At 54.4% G+C, this 11,319-nt stretch overlaps 1 protein-coding gene across 3 annotated transcripts; it reads right to left on the minus strand.

Annotated features, from left to right (window-relative positions):
• Window positions 1–905: 905 nt before the first annotated feature.
• Window positions 906–10,507, minus strand: LOC111153268 (calmodulin like 4). Of its 3 annotated transcripts, XM_022512181.1 has the most exons (5): window positions 10,434–10,507; window positions 10,284–10,314; window positions 5,794–5,934; window positions 3,933–4,121; window positions 906–1,214 (listed from the first exon to the last, which is right to left on the minus strand). In XM_022512181.1, the coding sequence occupies exons 1-5, from the start codon at window positions 10,434–10,436 to the stop codon at window positions 1,117–1,119; spliced, it is 462 nt and encodes a 153-aa protein (XP_022367889.1). In that variant the 5' UTR covers window positions 10,437–10,507; the 3' UTR covers window positions 906–1,116. The 3 variants fall into 3 exon arrangements, with proteins under 3 accessions (XP_022367889.1, XP_022367891.1, XP_022367890.1); XM_022512183.1 differs by lacking the exons at window positions 10,284–10,314; window positions 10,434–10,507 and having other exon boundaries at window positions 3,933–4,117; window positions 5,794–5,850; XM_022512182.1 differs by lacking the exons at window positions 5,794–5,934; window positions 10,284–10,314; window positions 10,434–10,507 and adding an exon at window positions 4,446–4,754.
• Window positions 10,508–11,319: the final 812 nt, after the last annotated feature.

Here is an 11,319-nt window from a genome sequence, read left to right on the forward strand (position 1 = left end):
GCCACAGCCTAGAGAGCCCAATTTTGAGACATATAAGGATGAAGATCTCTGTACTTAGAGCTAGGGCCTCTGCCTGCTCAACGTGCTGGTGTGGGACTCCAGCCCTTTTTAGGGCTGTGCTGACAGTACCAGCAGGATCCACAAATGTATGAGCGCACAAGCAGTGCCAGCCTGGCCCCTCCTGGTTACAAACCGCACTGAAAACCCTGCTCGGGCTGGAACAGGTCCCAGTGGGGCTCTTGCTGTATGCTGGCCATGGCCTGTTCCATCCCTTTATTGCTTTTCATCTCTGATCAATTTGGCCCACCGTCCTAGTGTCGTGACCCTCTCTGATAACAGGAGAGCTCAAAACGGACGGGAGCTCCTCCAGCTCCACAAGGCTCTGACGATGGCAGCAGGTCACATCTGGTGGCCTGTGGTGTAGGTTGCAAAGTCCCATCGCCCTCCCTGCCGTCTAGCTGATGCCTCTTGAACGTGACCGTGTTCACTCCGTACTCTGTGTCTATGAATGAATATCCTGAACCATGTCACTGTGTGTCACGCGGGGAATAAGAACGTGTAAAGTGGCCCCATGGTGTTGCCAGAAATGTTAACCATACTTGTTCGTTCATTTGTTTTAGCTCTTTGCTTGATGGTAGTTTTCTGCTCAGCACTGGCTTTACTTTGGAAATGTGGAAGATGGTTCCAGCACCAAAAACAGACACCCTCAGTAGGCTCCATGAGGTAAGAAGTCGGAGTCCACCTTGAGTTTAGGGATCCGACTGAGGCTTTAAGGGGTGAAATGACTTACCCAGAGTCACACAGCTGGGACATGGCAGAGTCAGAACTGGAACCCAGGCCCAACTGTAAACCAAAGGCTCTCTCGATGCCGTAAAATGCTGGACTAATGGCACTTGTTAAAAATCAATACAAATCTTTTATTAAAACTGCTAATGCCAGGCTGAAGCCATTTCGTATCATTGCTGAGTTTCCGCCCCACCACCAGCTACAGTCAGCTCATCTCGTCTTGCTGCAGCATTTACCAGCCCCCCTCAGGGTAAAAGAGCCTTTGCTTTTTAAAAACATCACAGTCTGAGTTTTCAGGCCTGGGGGAGGCTCTCTTGAAATTCTCTTCGTTCAATAGTCCCACACAGGAATGGTGATCTTGTGGATAAATTCATCGTACTTTACTTTGCCATTTGGTTCGATATTTGCTTCCTTGAAAAGATCATCCACTGCAATAAATCACATTAATTTTTCAGTTTGGCTATAGTGTTACATTATAGGACATCGAATTAGTTATTGGGGGTTGAAGCTCCCCAAAGGTCTTCCCTGGTGTCCAATGGACTGTTCCTGAAGACCAGGAAATTAACCAGTGAACAGAACAGGACGACTCCCCCCTATCCCTGAAGACATGGATTCAGTTTTGAGTGAATCAGGCTTTCTGCAGGGGCCCAGGTAGAGTGTGGGGATGTGCTAGTGGTGAGTCCGTCACTGAAGCCACCTGGTGCTTGCTTGCTTCTTTGTCTTTTTTTTTTTTTTTTCTTTTTTAGCAAAAAGACCTGACCCCTGCGCCTGTATTTCCAGAAACATTTGGTATGGATGTTACCTTCTATAACCCACTCCCTCAGTCTCCCGGCAGAACAGCCCCATCCTGGGCCACCCTGCCCGTAGCTTTGGCCTGCCCCCAGCCTGCCTGCCTTCCCTTCCTGCCCCACCCCAAGCGGGGACTTGGTGACAAGTGGTGTCTGCCACCATCACCTCTTTTTTAAAACCGTGTGTGTTTAGGGGGCAGGGGTAGTAGGAGAGAAGATAAATTCAACTGTGTCTAAAGCTCAAAGTGTACAAAAGGGTCATTGTTCTTGGACATTGCTCAAAAAAAAAATCATTTCATTTACTTGTTTCTTCTGGTTCTGGATTCTTGGGACAAAATACTAGCTTGTCCCAGATATTGGCAAGAAAGGCCATTTCAACCTCCATTTCTCCACAGTGGCCTCTTGGTGCCAACCTACCTTGGGCTCTTTGGGCCCATCCTCATCCCCTTGCAGAAACTGTTTCACTGCCCTGTGTCAGCTTCCCTGGCGCTAGACGTCCCTGACACATAATTCTGGGCAGTTGGAAAATCTCCTGTGATTCTCTGCTTAACTATCCATCCTCCTCTAAAATGTAATTACTATGCTCAGTGCCTAAGCTGATGGTGGTTCTCAGTATTTTTAGAATGTTGAGGAGACTGTAATTTATCCTATTTCATGGAGAAGCTTCTACCCATCAGCCACTGGGGTCAACCCTTTCCAGTGGACAGGCCCAGTGGCAGCTGCAGCTCAAGCATACAGGCCCCTCCTGTCCCCAAGAGGGGCTGTACTCCTCGGCTGAGCGCTGACCACGCCTTCTGGGTTCACTCAGATCCCACAAAGGCCCAGGGGGCTGAAATCAGCCTGTTCCAGGCCTCAGAATGGAGGCCTCCCTGCAGCCTCCTCCAGCCTTCGGAAGATGCTTAATAAAATTGAAGATGTTCTTTTAGTCACCCAGGGTAAAGGATTCCTACTTCTCATATCATCTTTCCTCCCTCCCATAGCAAGAGGAAGGGAAGTGGGTCTTCCTGCTTGTCTGGAACACATTACCAGTTTGTTTGGAATGTTTCTTCCCTGGTTAAACAAACAAGAGATGGGTGTGAGTCTGGGGGGCCAGGGCACGGCTTCAGACAGAGATCATTAACCGTGAGAATGAAGGCCTCTGCTGCCCCCTCCGCCCCCCCGCCCGCCAGCACTCCACCTGCAACATAAGAGGCCGGGCAGTGTCCTAAGAGCCTGAGCGCGAAGGAGAGCCCTTGCGTCCCACGTTCCCATGAACGCAGCCACAGTGAAAGATGAGCTCACGGTCGCTGCCAGCCGGAAAAAGCAGGGAGAGCTCAGTGTGCCGTCTAGCGCTATTTTTAAATGCTCTGTGCTGTGCCTTAGTGACTGCAGATAAAATCTAAGCAGACTGCTTTACAGAATGCTAGCTCCTGGAGGGACCTGAGGGATTGTCTGCTGTACTGTCGTTTCCCAACCGGGAAACCATGGAGGCTGAGAGAGGTTAAGAAACACCTCTGAGGGGCCCCCAGAATGAGGGGGAGCCAGGCAGCAAATCGAATTCAAGCCACCGGTTTGTTGTGATTTAACCAAAGGCTAAAGGTCCACCATTCCCAAAGCCTTTCCCTCCACCTGCCTGTGTCCCAGCCCAGCACTCACGTCCCTGCCACCGGCAGGCCCAGCAGCCTAACTGGAAATGCCAGCCTCTGGTGGCAGCCCCCGGAGGGCTGCTGTGACAGGGTGGAGGGGCAAGGCTGGAAGAATGCCGGCTGGTGGCCCAGCATGGGGGTCACCTCCTACAATGGCCAAAGGGCATGCCCAGAAGACCGCAGCCCCTCCTTCTGCTCCAAGGCAGGAAGGCCCACTGGCCTGTGGGAAGATGCGAGGCAAAGGCAGCCACAGACGCTCCTTCTGGAAGAGCACTTCAAACCGGCTGAGTCATGAGAGGGGGACAAAGTAGCATCTCAGTTTGGAAACCCTCGGCATCAGCAACCACTTCAGAAGACAGCTTTGGCAAGGGGAAAGAGTCTGAGGGGCCGTGTGTGTGTCGAACAGACTTGCATTCACGCCCCAGTTTGTCACCTGTTGGTATAAGGGCACTGGTGCCGCCAGGGGTCTTGTGAGCACTAAATGAAGGCCCAAGTAGATCCTAGCATGCCCTCCCCAGGCCTTCCCTCACCCTGGCAGACTTCTCCCGTCACTCTCGGGCCCCTACTTTTTCCCTTGGGCTCGAGTTCACTGAGCGTGACACGGAGTCACAGCCGTCTGGGCGAAGATCACATGCGGTGTCTGCACAGTCCTGCCGATCGGGCTTTGCTGTCCTCCCCCCCCCCACCCCCCACTCCTCCCTCACTGTTGCAAAAGAGGGACTCAGGCCTTTACCTTCCTTGTGGGTGAGCTTCTCCCCCAGGTTCATGAGTTTGGACCGCAGCTCAGTCGCCATGATGTAGCCTTTCTTCTCCTTGTCTGTCATCAACATGGCCAAAAGAATTTCTTTCTTTGGATCCTCTTGTTTTATTTGCGAGTGCATGATGGTCAGGAAAGCTGAGAAATCCAGCTCTCCATCTCTGTCTGGGAAACCCCCCAACACAGCAGACTGAGCAGGGAGGAAGCGGCTCTTCTTGGAGAAGCTAAATGGCCTCCTGCCCAAGTCTATGGCCGGCTCAAGGGTCCCCAACTCAGGAAGTGCCATGCTGGCGACAGTTACCATGAGGAGGATGCAGCCCTTCCTACGGAGCCCAACCCCCCCCCACCATGGATCTGCCTCGTGAATCCTCTCAGGAGCCCTCAGTGACGGGGATGACCCTTGCCCCATTTTGCCCACTAAGGTGACAGAGGCCCCAGCATGGAGTCACCTCACAGGGTGGTGGCAGGACCAGGATGGGGCACACTTACTCTGCTCCCATCCGGGGGCTCCCCTCCTGCCCTGAGCTGGAAGGAAGTACTCTCTGCATCCGTCCTTCCTCGGCAGCCACTGCAGCACACCCACAAGGACGGACAGGTGACCCCACCTGAAGCTTCAAGCCCCAGCCCCACCCCCTATTCGGCCTTCTCCCTCACCGCAGCCTCTGCCCTGGTCTCCCCAGCCCAGGCCCCTCCTCCAAGCATGCCTGTGGGCCTCAGCCCAGGCCCTGGCCAGCTACAACTGCAGGAAATCAGAACTTCCCCTGACCACAATTTCCTGTTTGGAGGACACAGAAGCCAAAGGAAACCACCACCCCATTCAGAGCTGGAAATGGGGATCTCAGTCCCTGAGCACCCCATCAGCCGGCTCCAGATCTTCAGAAGCCCCCCCACCCCCCATGGCCTCCCAGTGCTGCAGCAGGTACACTCTGATGGGACCTCAGAGTAACCCTAGCCGATGGGTGAGGAAACGAGGTCCAGGCACCCAGAAGACACCTCTGGGCTCCAGGTCAAGTGCACTTTCCAGTCCACCTCCTTCCCCTGGGCCAGGCTTTCCTTCCTGTGTGTCCAACTACCAGGGCAAACATCTAACCGGCCTCTGACACCTCTCTGGTTTTTCCTCATTTTTTTTTTTTTTTTTTAAATAAAACTTGTTTCTGGTTATAAAAGTCCTAGGTGTTCCCATCATCAAACATGCAAGAAACAATAAAGGGAATGAAAATCATCCCTAATCCCATCACAGAACAATTATGGTAGCATCTTGGGTAGGTTTTCTTCTACCTTTTTTTCTCAGAGTGTTGCACAGTGTTTAGGAGGTCGGTCTTTGAAAGAAGAATCGGGTCCCAACCCTGATTCCACCACTGGGTTAAGAACTTGGGCAAATTACCTAATGGCTCTGAACCTTGGTCCTTACCTGTAAAACAGGAGGATGGTGCGTACTTCACAGAGTTGTTTGAGCTAAGCAGGGGACAAATACTCAGTGAAGGGAAATTGTCCCAACACGTGGGATCACTGTTAACACAGTCTTTACTGCAGGTTTGTGATAATGGAATGCCTAGACCCTGTGGTCCTCTGTGACAAACGGGCATGTTGCTGGTTGCTGGGGGGCTTCTAGGAAGCCTGAGTGATACACAGCTCACCTGGCCAGATGTCTCCATAGCTTCTGCTGGTGAGCTCCGACTCCCACCCGCCCCTCAAACGTCTGAGCTCTTCATACCCCCGCCATCTGTACCCACCTGCTAGGCCCTGCCCCAAGACGCCAGCTACAGGACTTGCCCCCCACCCCCAGCCCAGCTGGTGTGTGCCCCTCCAGCAGCCACATCTGGCCCAAACCACTCACCGATCCCGTGGATCTGCAGGTGCCGCTGCACCTCCCCTGGTGTTGGGCTAGCCCCCAGGCACCTCATCACCACCATGAGGTCAGTGGCTTTTATCTTCCCCCGCTGCTCCTTGTCATACAGGGAGAAGCATTCCTTGTACTCTGTGCACAGACAACCCAGAAGGAAGAGTCAACTGCATGTAATTGCCCTCCACACCCATGCCTTGCCTTGCCCTTCCCCTCCCCTCCCCTTCCTTTCCCTTCCCTTTCCCTTCCTTTCCTTTCCCCTTGCTGACTCTCCTCTTGAGTTTCCAGACACAGCAAATAAAAATACAGGGCTGCCAAGTTAAACTGAATTTCAGATAAATAAGGAATACATTTTTAATATAAGTATGCCCCACGTTTTGCATGGGATATACTTATACTAAAAAGGCTTTGTTGTTTATCTGAAATCCAAATTTAACTGGGTGGCCTATATTTTATCTGGCAATCCTATCCCCTCCCCCTCCTGACTTCCCTTCTGCCTCCTCTGTCTCTTGCCCTTCCTTCCTCTCCCTCCCCCCTTTCTTCTGTTTTTTTTGTTTTGTTTTGTTTTGTTTTGTTTTGTTTTTTCTTTCCGCTTTTCTCCCCTTCCATAACTGACTAAAACCAAAGGAAAGCAATCCTACCCTCCAGGCCAGCCTATGGAGACCAGGAGTTTACAGCAGGGCCTGCAGACTCTAGAGTACCTTTGCAAAGACGTATATGGGAAATGAGGGAAATTATGCCGCTGGTAGAAATCCCCTCTGGGAAGGCGTGGTGGAGAATGGCTGTCCTATCTGGTTAGTTATTATCACATCTGTGAGCACTGCTGTGTCCACTCTCCAGCCTCCCACCTCCAGGCTGCCAAACCCTCAGGCAGTCCTCTGACACAGATAGCCCTGGTTCTATTCTTTTTTTTTTAAAGACTTTTATTTTATTTATTTGAGAGACCACAAGTAGGCAGAGAGGCCAGCAGAGAGAGGGGGGGAAGCAGGCTCCCCGTCGAACAGAGAGCCCGACACGGGGCTCAATTCCAGGACCCCAAGACCATGATCCGAGCCGAAGGCAGAGGCCCAACCCACTAACCCACCCAGGCGCCCCACCCTGGTCCTATTCTTAAAGACTCCGTGGGACTAAATCTGGCTGGCTGCTTTCCCCACCCCTCCTCCTGGGGAGGAGATGCAGTGGCTGCCCGAGCTAAGGCTCCCCTAGACACAGCAAAGCCCAGCTCCCTGCCCTCAGGGAACTGTGAGGCCAGCAAGGAGCTGGGGAGGATGCCTGGGCCCCACCTCCGAGATTCCCAGACAGGCTGGGGTGGGGCTGCGGGCAGAACTGGTCAAGAGCTTCCCCAGTGACTCTAATCCCTGAGCCCCACAGCAGAGCCCCATGGAGGCCTCTCAGCATTCAGCTCCCCTGTGCCTCTGTGGCCCGGGCCAGCCGCTCCTCAGCTGATAATAATAAAACCAATGGCAGGCTCACTCTACCGAGCACTTCCCCTGGGCCCTTGTTTCATCCTGCCATGCCCCTGTGATGCCCAGTGCAGTGCCTCTACTGTTCCCGTAGTGCGGGGGTGGGGGGGGGGCACTGAAGGCTGTGGCAGCTGAGGGCCTGAGGAGGGAGGTTGGTGGGGGGAGGAGTCTGGCCCCTGAAGCAGAGCTCCACCCAGGCCACTCTGGATGCTGGGTTCCCAGGCAGAGGCCACCAGAGGGTAGACGGGAGTAGGGGGAGGCTGAAGGAAGGTCCCCAGCTTTTGCCCTAAGACCCTTTCATGTTCCCCAATTAAGGCCTCTCCTTGAGGATTTCAGGGGCGCTGCTAATAAAAGGCAGCTTCCCTGGTGGGGTTTAGGGACAATTAGCCAACTTTGTGCCTGTGGAAAGGCTGAAGGGGAAAGCCTAGCCCTTTCAGAACTTTCCAGAGCCTGGGCTTGGAGAGGGCCAGAACACATGAGCAGGGGACAGGAACTGAAGTGGTCTAGAGGAAGCAGCACCGGAGCCTGGCCTGAGATCCCACCTTTGTTTCCTGCAAAACCCGATTTCCTCCAAGAGGGCCCCATGCCAGTGGGGGTGATGCCACCACTAATGTGGGGGCACCCTGAGGGAGCCACCCTGCATCTAGGGCTTAAAACTCCCCCAGCGCCCTTCCTGGGGACCTCTCATGACCATCACCCACCTTGTCTTCTGAGTGTGCCCCCTGAGACCTCAGCCTGTGACTGCTGTTGTCCCTGCCTAATGCCCGTCATACCCTTGGGACCTAGAATTGGCCAGACTTTACAGACAGGCAGACTGCCTCTCCCGCATGGATGAGTGACTGGGACCAGGCCCCTGACAGCAGCGGGGCCAGGGGCAAATGGAGTCCCATCTCCTAACTGTTAGATAAAACACGCTCTATCTTCCCACATTGACAAATATACCATTGAAAGACCCAGAAGGCCACAGCTGAATGGGGACTCCCGAGCTAGAGCAGGACAGCAGGCCGTTCTCCTTGCAGCCCCCTTCCACCCCCCATGACTCCCACACCTCCCTGCTCCCCCTTTCTGGCCTTTTCTTCTGAAGGGCAGGCCCTGTAACCTCCCATATATGCTACTGCTTTTGTTGTCCCCCTCCTCCCTGTGTGTGAGCGAGCGAATGGATTTTGTCTGTCCTGTTTGCTGCCGTATTTTAGTGCCTAGACCTGGGCTGGCACAAAGAAAGGACTCATATTTGGTGAAGGAAAGAATAAATTGGTTGAAAATCCCCCTCAGGTCTTCCCTTTGGGAATGCAAAGGCCCAGGAGCAAGAGAGGGCCTCCCCGGGGCCTAGATTAACACCAGCTGTGTGCTAGCGCAGGTGTGACAACCAGCTCTGATGGCGTAGGTAACCAAGTTTATTATGACGTCTACAGACATTAAGGACGTGTAGCACGCTACTTATAAGTAACGATAAAATGTGCGCTGTTCTTTATAAGTTCCGTACCAGCCAGCTGATTGTCACAAGTGAGTTTTGCCAGCTCTCGTGTCCCTTGCCAGCCTACAGCTTCCATTCAACCGTGGTTCGCCGAGCGAGGCCGCATGCCAATGAATGCAACTCTTTGCCCAGTGAAGGTATGGTCATTAAATCTGGTGAGTTACCATTACACTATTTCTCACCCTTGTACAAATTCATTAAACTGAAACCTCTTTCAAATCTTCAGCACTGATGATAGGGTTATTTTAAAACATTCACTGTATAGATGCAGGGATTGAAACACTGTTTGATGCTACTTTATCTAATAATGGCTGATTTTCACAAGCAGCTCAAAATATTCATACCACTCAGCTCATGCTAGCTAGAGCGAGTCTGGGTGACACCATGTGCCTGACTGACATCCTCTCTGCCCCTTGCTCACAGTGTCATTCTCCCTACTTCACAGAGGAGAAACTGAGGCTCAGAGATGATGGAACCCCCAGTCTGCTGCCTCCAAGACTCCCACCCTTACCACTCCGGTGAGCTACCTCTGTGCAATCTCTCATTCGTGAAACATTAGTGGCCGCTTTCTTACTGTCAGATACAGGGATACAAAGGGAAGCGTCCCTTCTTGCCTTCTGGGAGTTTCACAAATCCTGGGAGGGAAGGCAGTGAGCCTCAGAACTAGGCGTGGGTTGGTAGAGGGGGGTTCCTGAGGCCGACAGCCGGACTCCAGCCTTGAGTCACCACTCAGTCTGCCCTTAGACTTGGGCAAGAGAGGCCCTTGCCCTGGGCCTTATGTTTTCACAGTCCCTGCTCTGGCCTTCTCTTGGGAGGAGGATGTTGAGCCATCTAAGACAAGGTGCCCACCCAGACCCTGCACCCCCTACCCCCCACCCACTCTAGACCAAGCTCTGGGGGCCCAGAACTCTGGCATCCCTGCCCAAGAAGTGCTAGGCATACCTCCAGCACCTGCGGGACCCTTGCTGGGCTCTGGCAGGCCCCTGGGTTCTGTGTAACCCAACTCTCCCCTCCTGGCCTTCTGGAAACATAACTCCATGCCGTGCTACACTGAGGCCGGCTGGGCGGCAGGTGGGCTGGGGGCTCGGGTAGTAAGTGCTCCAAATGCTGCTTGATGTCAGGGCACAGGGGACCGCAGAGGCCACCTCAGCCCACCCCCATTTCACAGATGGGGAGACTGAGACCCAGAGAGTAGAAGTGGCTGCCTGAGAGTGCAGACCAGGGCTCTCAGCCACAGCCAGTTAACGGGGGCACCCCCATCTCCCATCCCTCCTCCCAAATCCAGCTATCTGGTCCTGGAGAAGCCTCTAGTGGGCGTCCTCTCCTGTCTCCCCCACGGGTGAGTCCCACTGACAACTGTAACACCAACAGTTCACCTCTGAGCCCTACCCCCTCCCCTGCAGCAGGCGGCCCCCTGCCTGTGGGTGGGCCCGGCTCTCCCACCAGCTGCCCTCCTTCCCACCCACAGAAAAAACGAACAGAGCAAATTGCCTAATGAGACCCACATTTTGCTGCGAGTTGCTAATCAAAGAGCAACGCCAACCTACCATTAATTTGGTCCTGGGAAAGGAACTTGGCCTGTAGCAGAGAGAGGAAAACAGTCAGGGAGAGGAGCCCGTGAAAGCGGCCCCCACCCCCACCGTACCCCCAGCCCCGGGGCAGCCAGGCTCCACGATGTCACAGGCCCCCCCGCTCACCATCCTGCGCCTCAGGCTGTCACAGCCTGCGGGCTTGAGGCTCCCACAACTGCCTGCTCCGTCCCCTTCCTCCCAGCTTCAAGTCGAAAGTCCGCCAAGCTGGGTGGAGGCTCCGTAATAAATCCGCCGCTGCCATGGAGACCAGGCCAGGCGCCCGCCCGGGTCAGATTCCAGCTTCCCCTGCGCCTCGGATGCCCGGCTGGCGGCGCAGGTTTCGCTGTGAGTCAGTGGGGGTGCAGAAGGCCCCCCCCCCCCAACTTGTCCTGCTTCCTTTGGGAAGCTGGTGCTCTCTGGCAAATGGACACATGCCGCAGTTCCTTCCTAGGGGGCCCTCCATGGACGGGGTGGGGTTGGTGATACCCAGAAAGGGGGTGCCTCGGGGGTCTTTCCTGTCTCTTCCCTGGGGCTAAGATGGGGCTGATTACAGAAGACCCATGGGACAGCACCCTCTGGGCCGGAGAGGACCCCTCCCATGATGGCACAGCCAAGCAATGGGGGACGCCCCCACTGCCAAGGCCTTGGATGCCCTTGGGAGAAGGGGCCCAGGCTCCGTGCTCTTGGGCTGGAGTCCAGTCCTTCCCTCAGATCCATTTGCTGAGTGACCTTGGCGCATCATTTCACTGCGCTGTGCCTCAGTTTCTGCACCCGGCCTCATAACAGGGATGTTGAGAGAATCAAAGGGCCAGCACACAGTCGGTTCACCCCTTCCTTCCTTCCAGACACCTTGAGGGTAGCAGTGGGGTGTGTGCGTGCACTGGGGTTCCAGGCCCCACAGTTGAGCTACCCCGCAGGCTCACAGGGAGGCCTCTTAGGTGACTTTCCCCAGCCAGAAGAGCTCTTCTTCATTTCCCTCTTCTGCTCCCCACAGGCGCCCCCCCACCTAGAA

The sequence above is a fragment of the Enhydra lutris genome, unplaced genomic scaffold (genome assembly GCF_002288905.1).
Source record: "Enhydra lutris kenyoni isolate GAN:26980312 unplaced genomic scaffold, ASM228890v2 scaffoldscaffold31, whole genome shotgun sequence".
Lineage (NCBI taxonomy): Eukaryota > Metazoa > Chordata > Mammalia > Carnivora > Mustelidae > Enhydra > Enhydra lutris.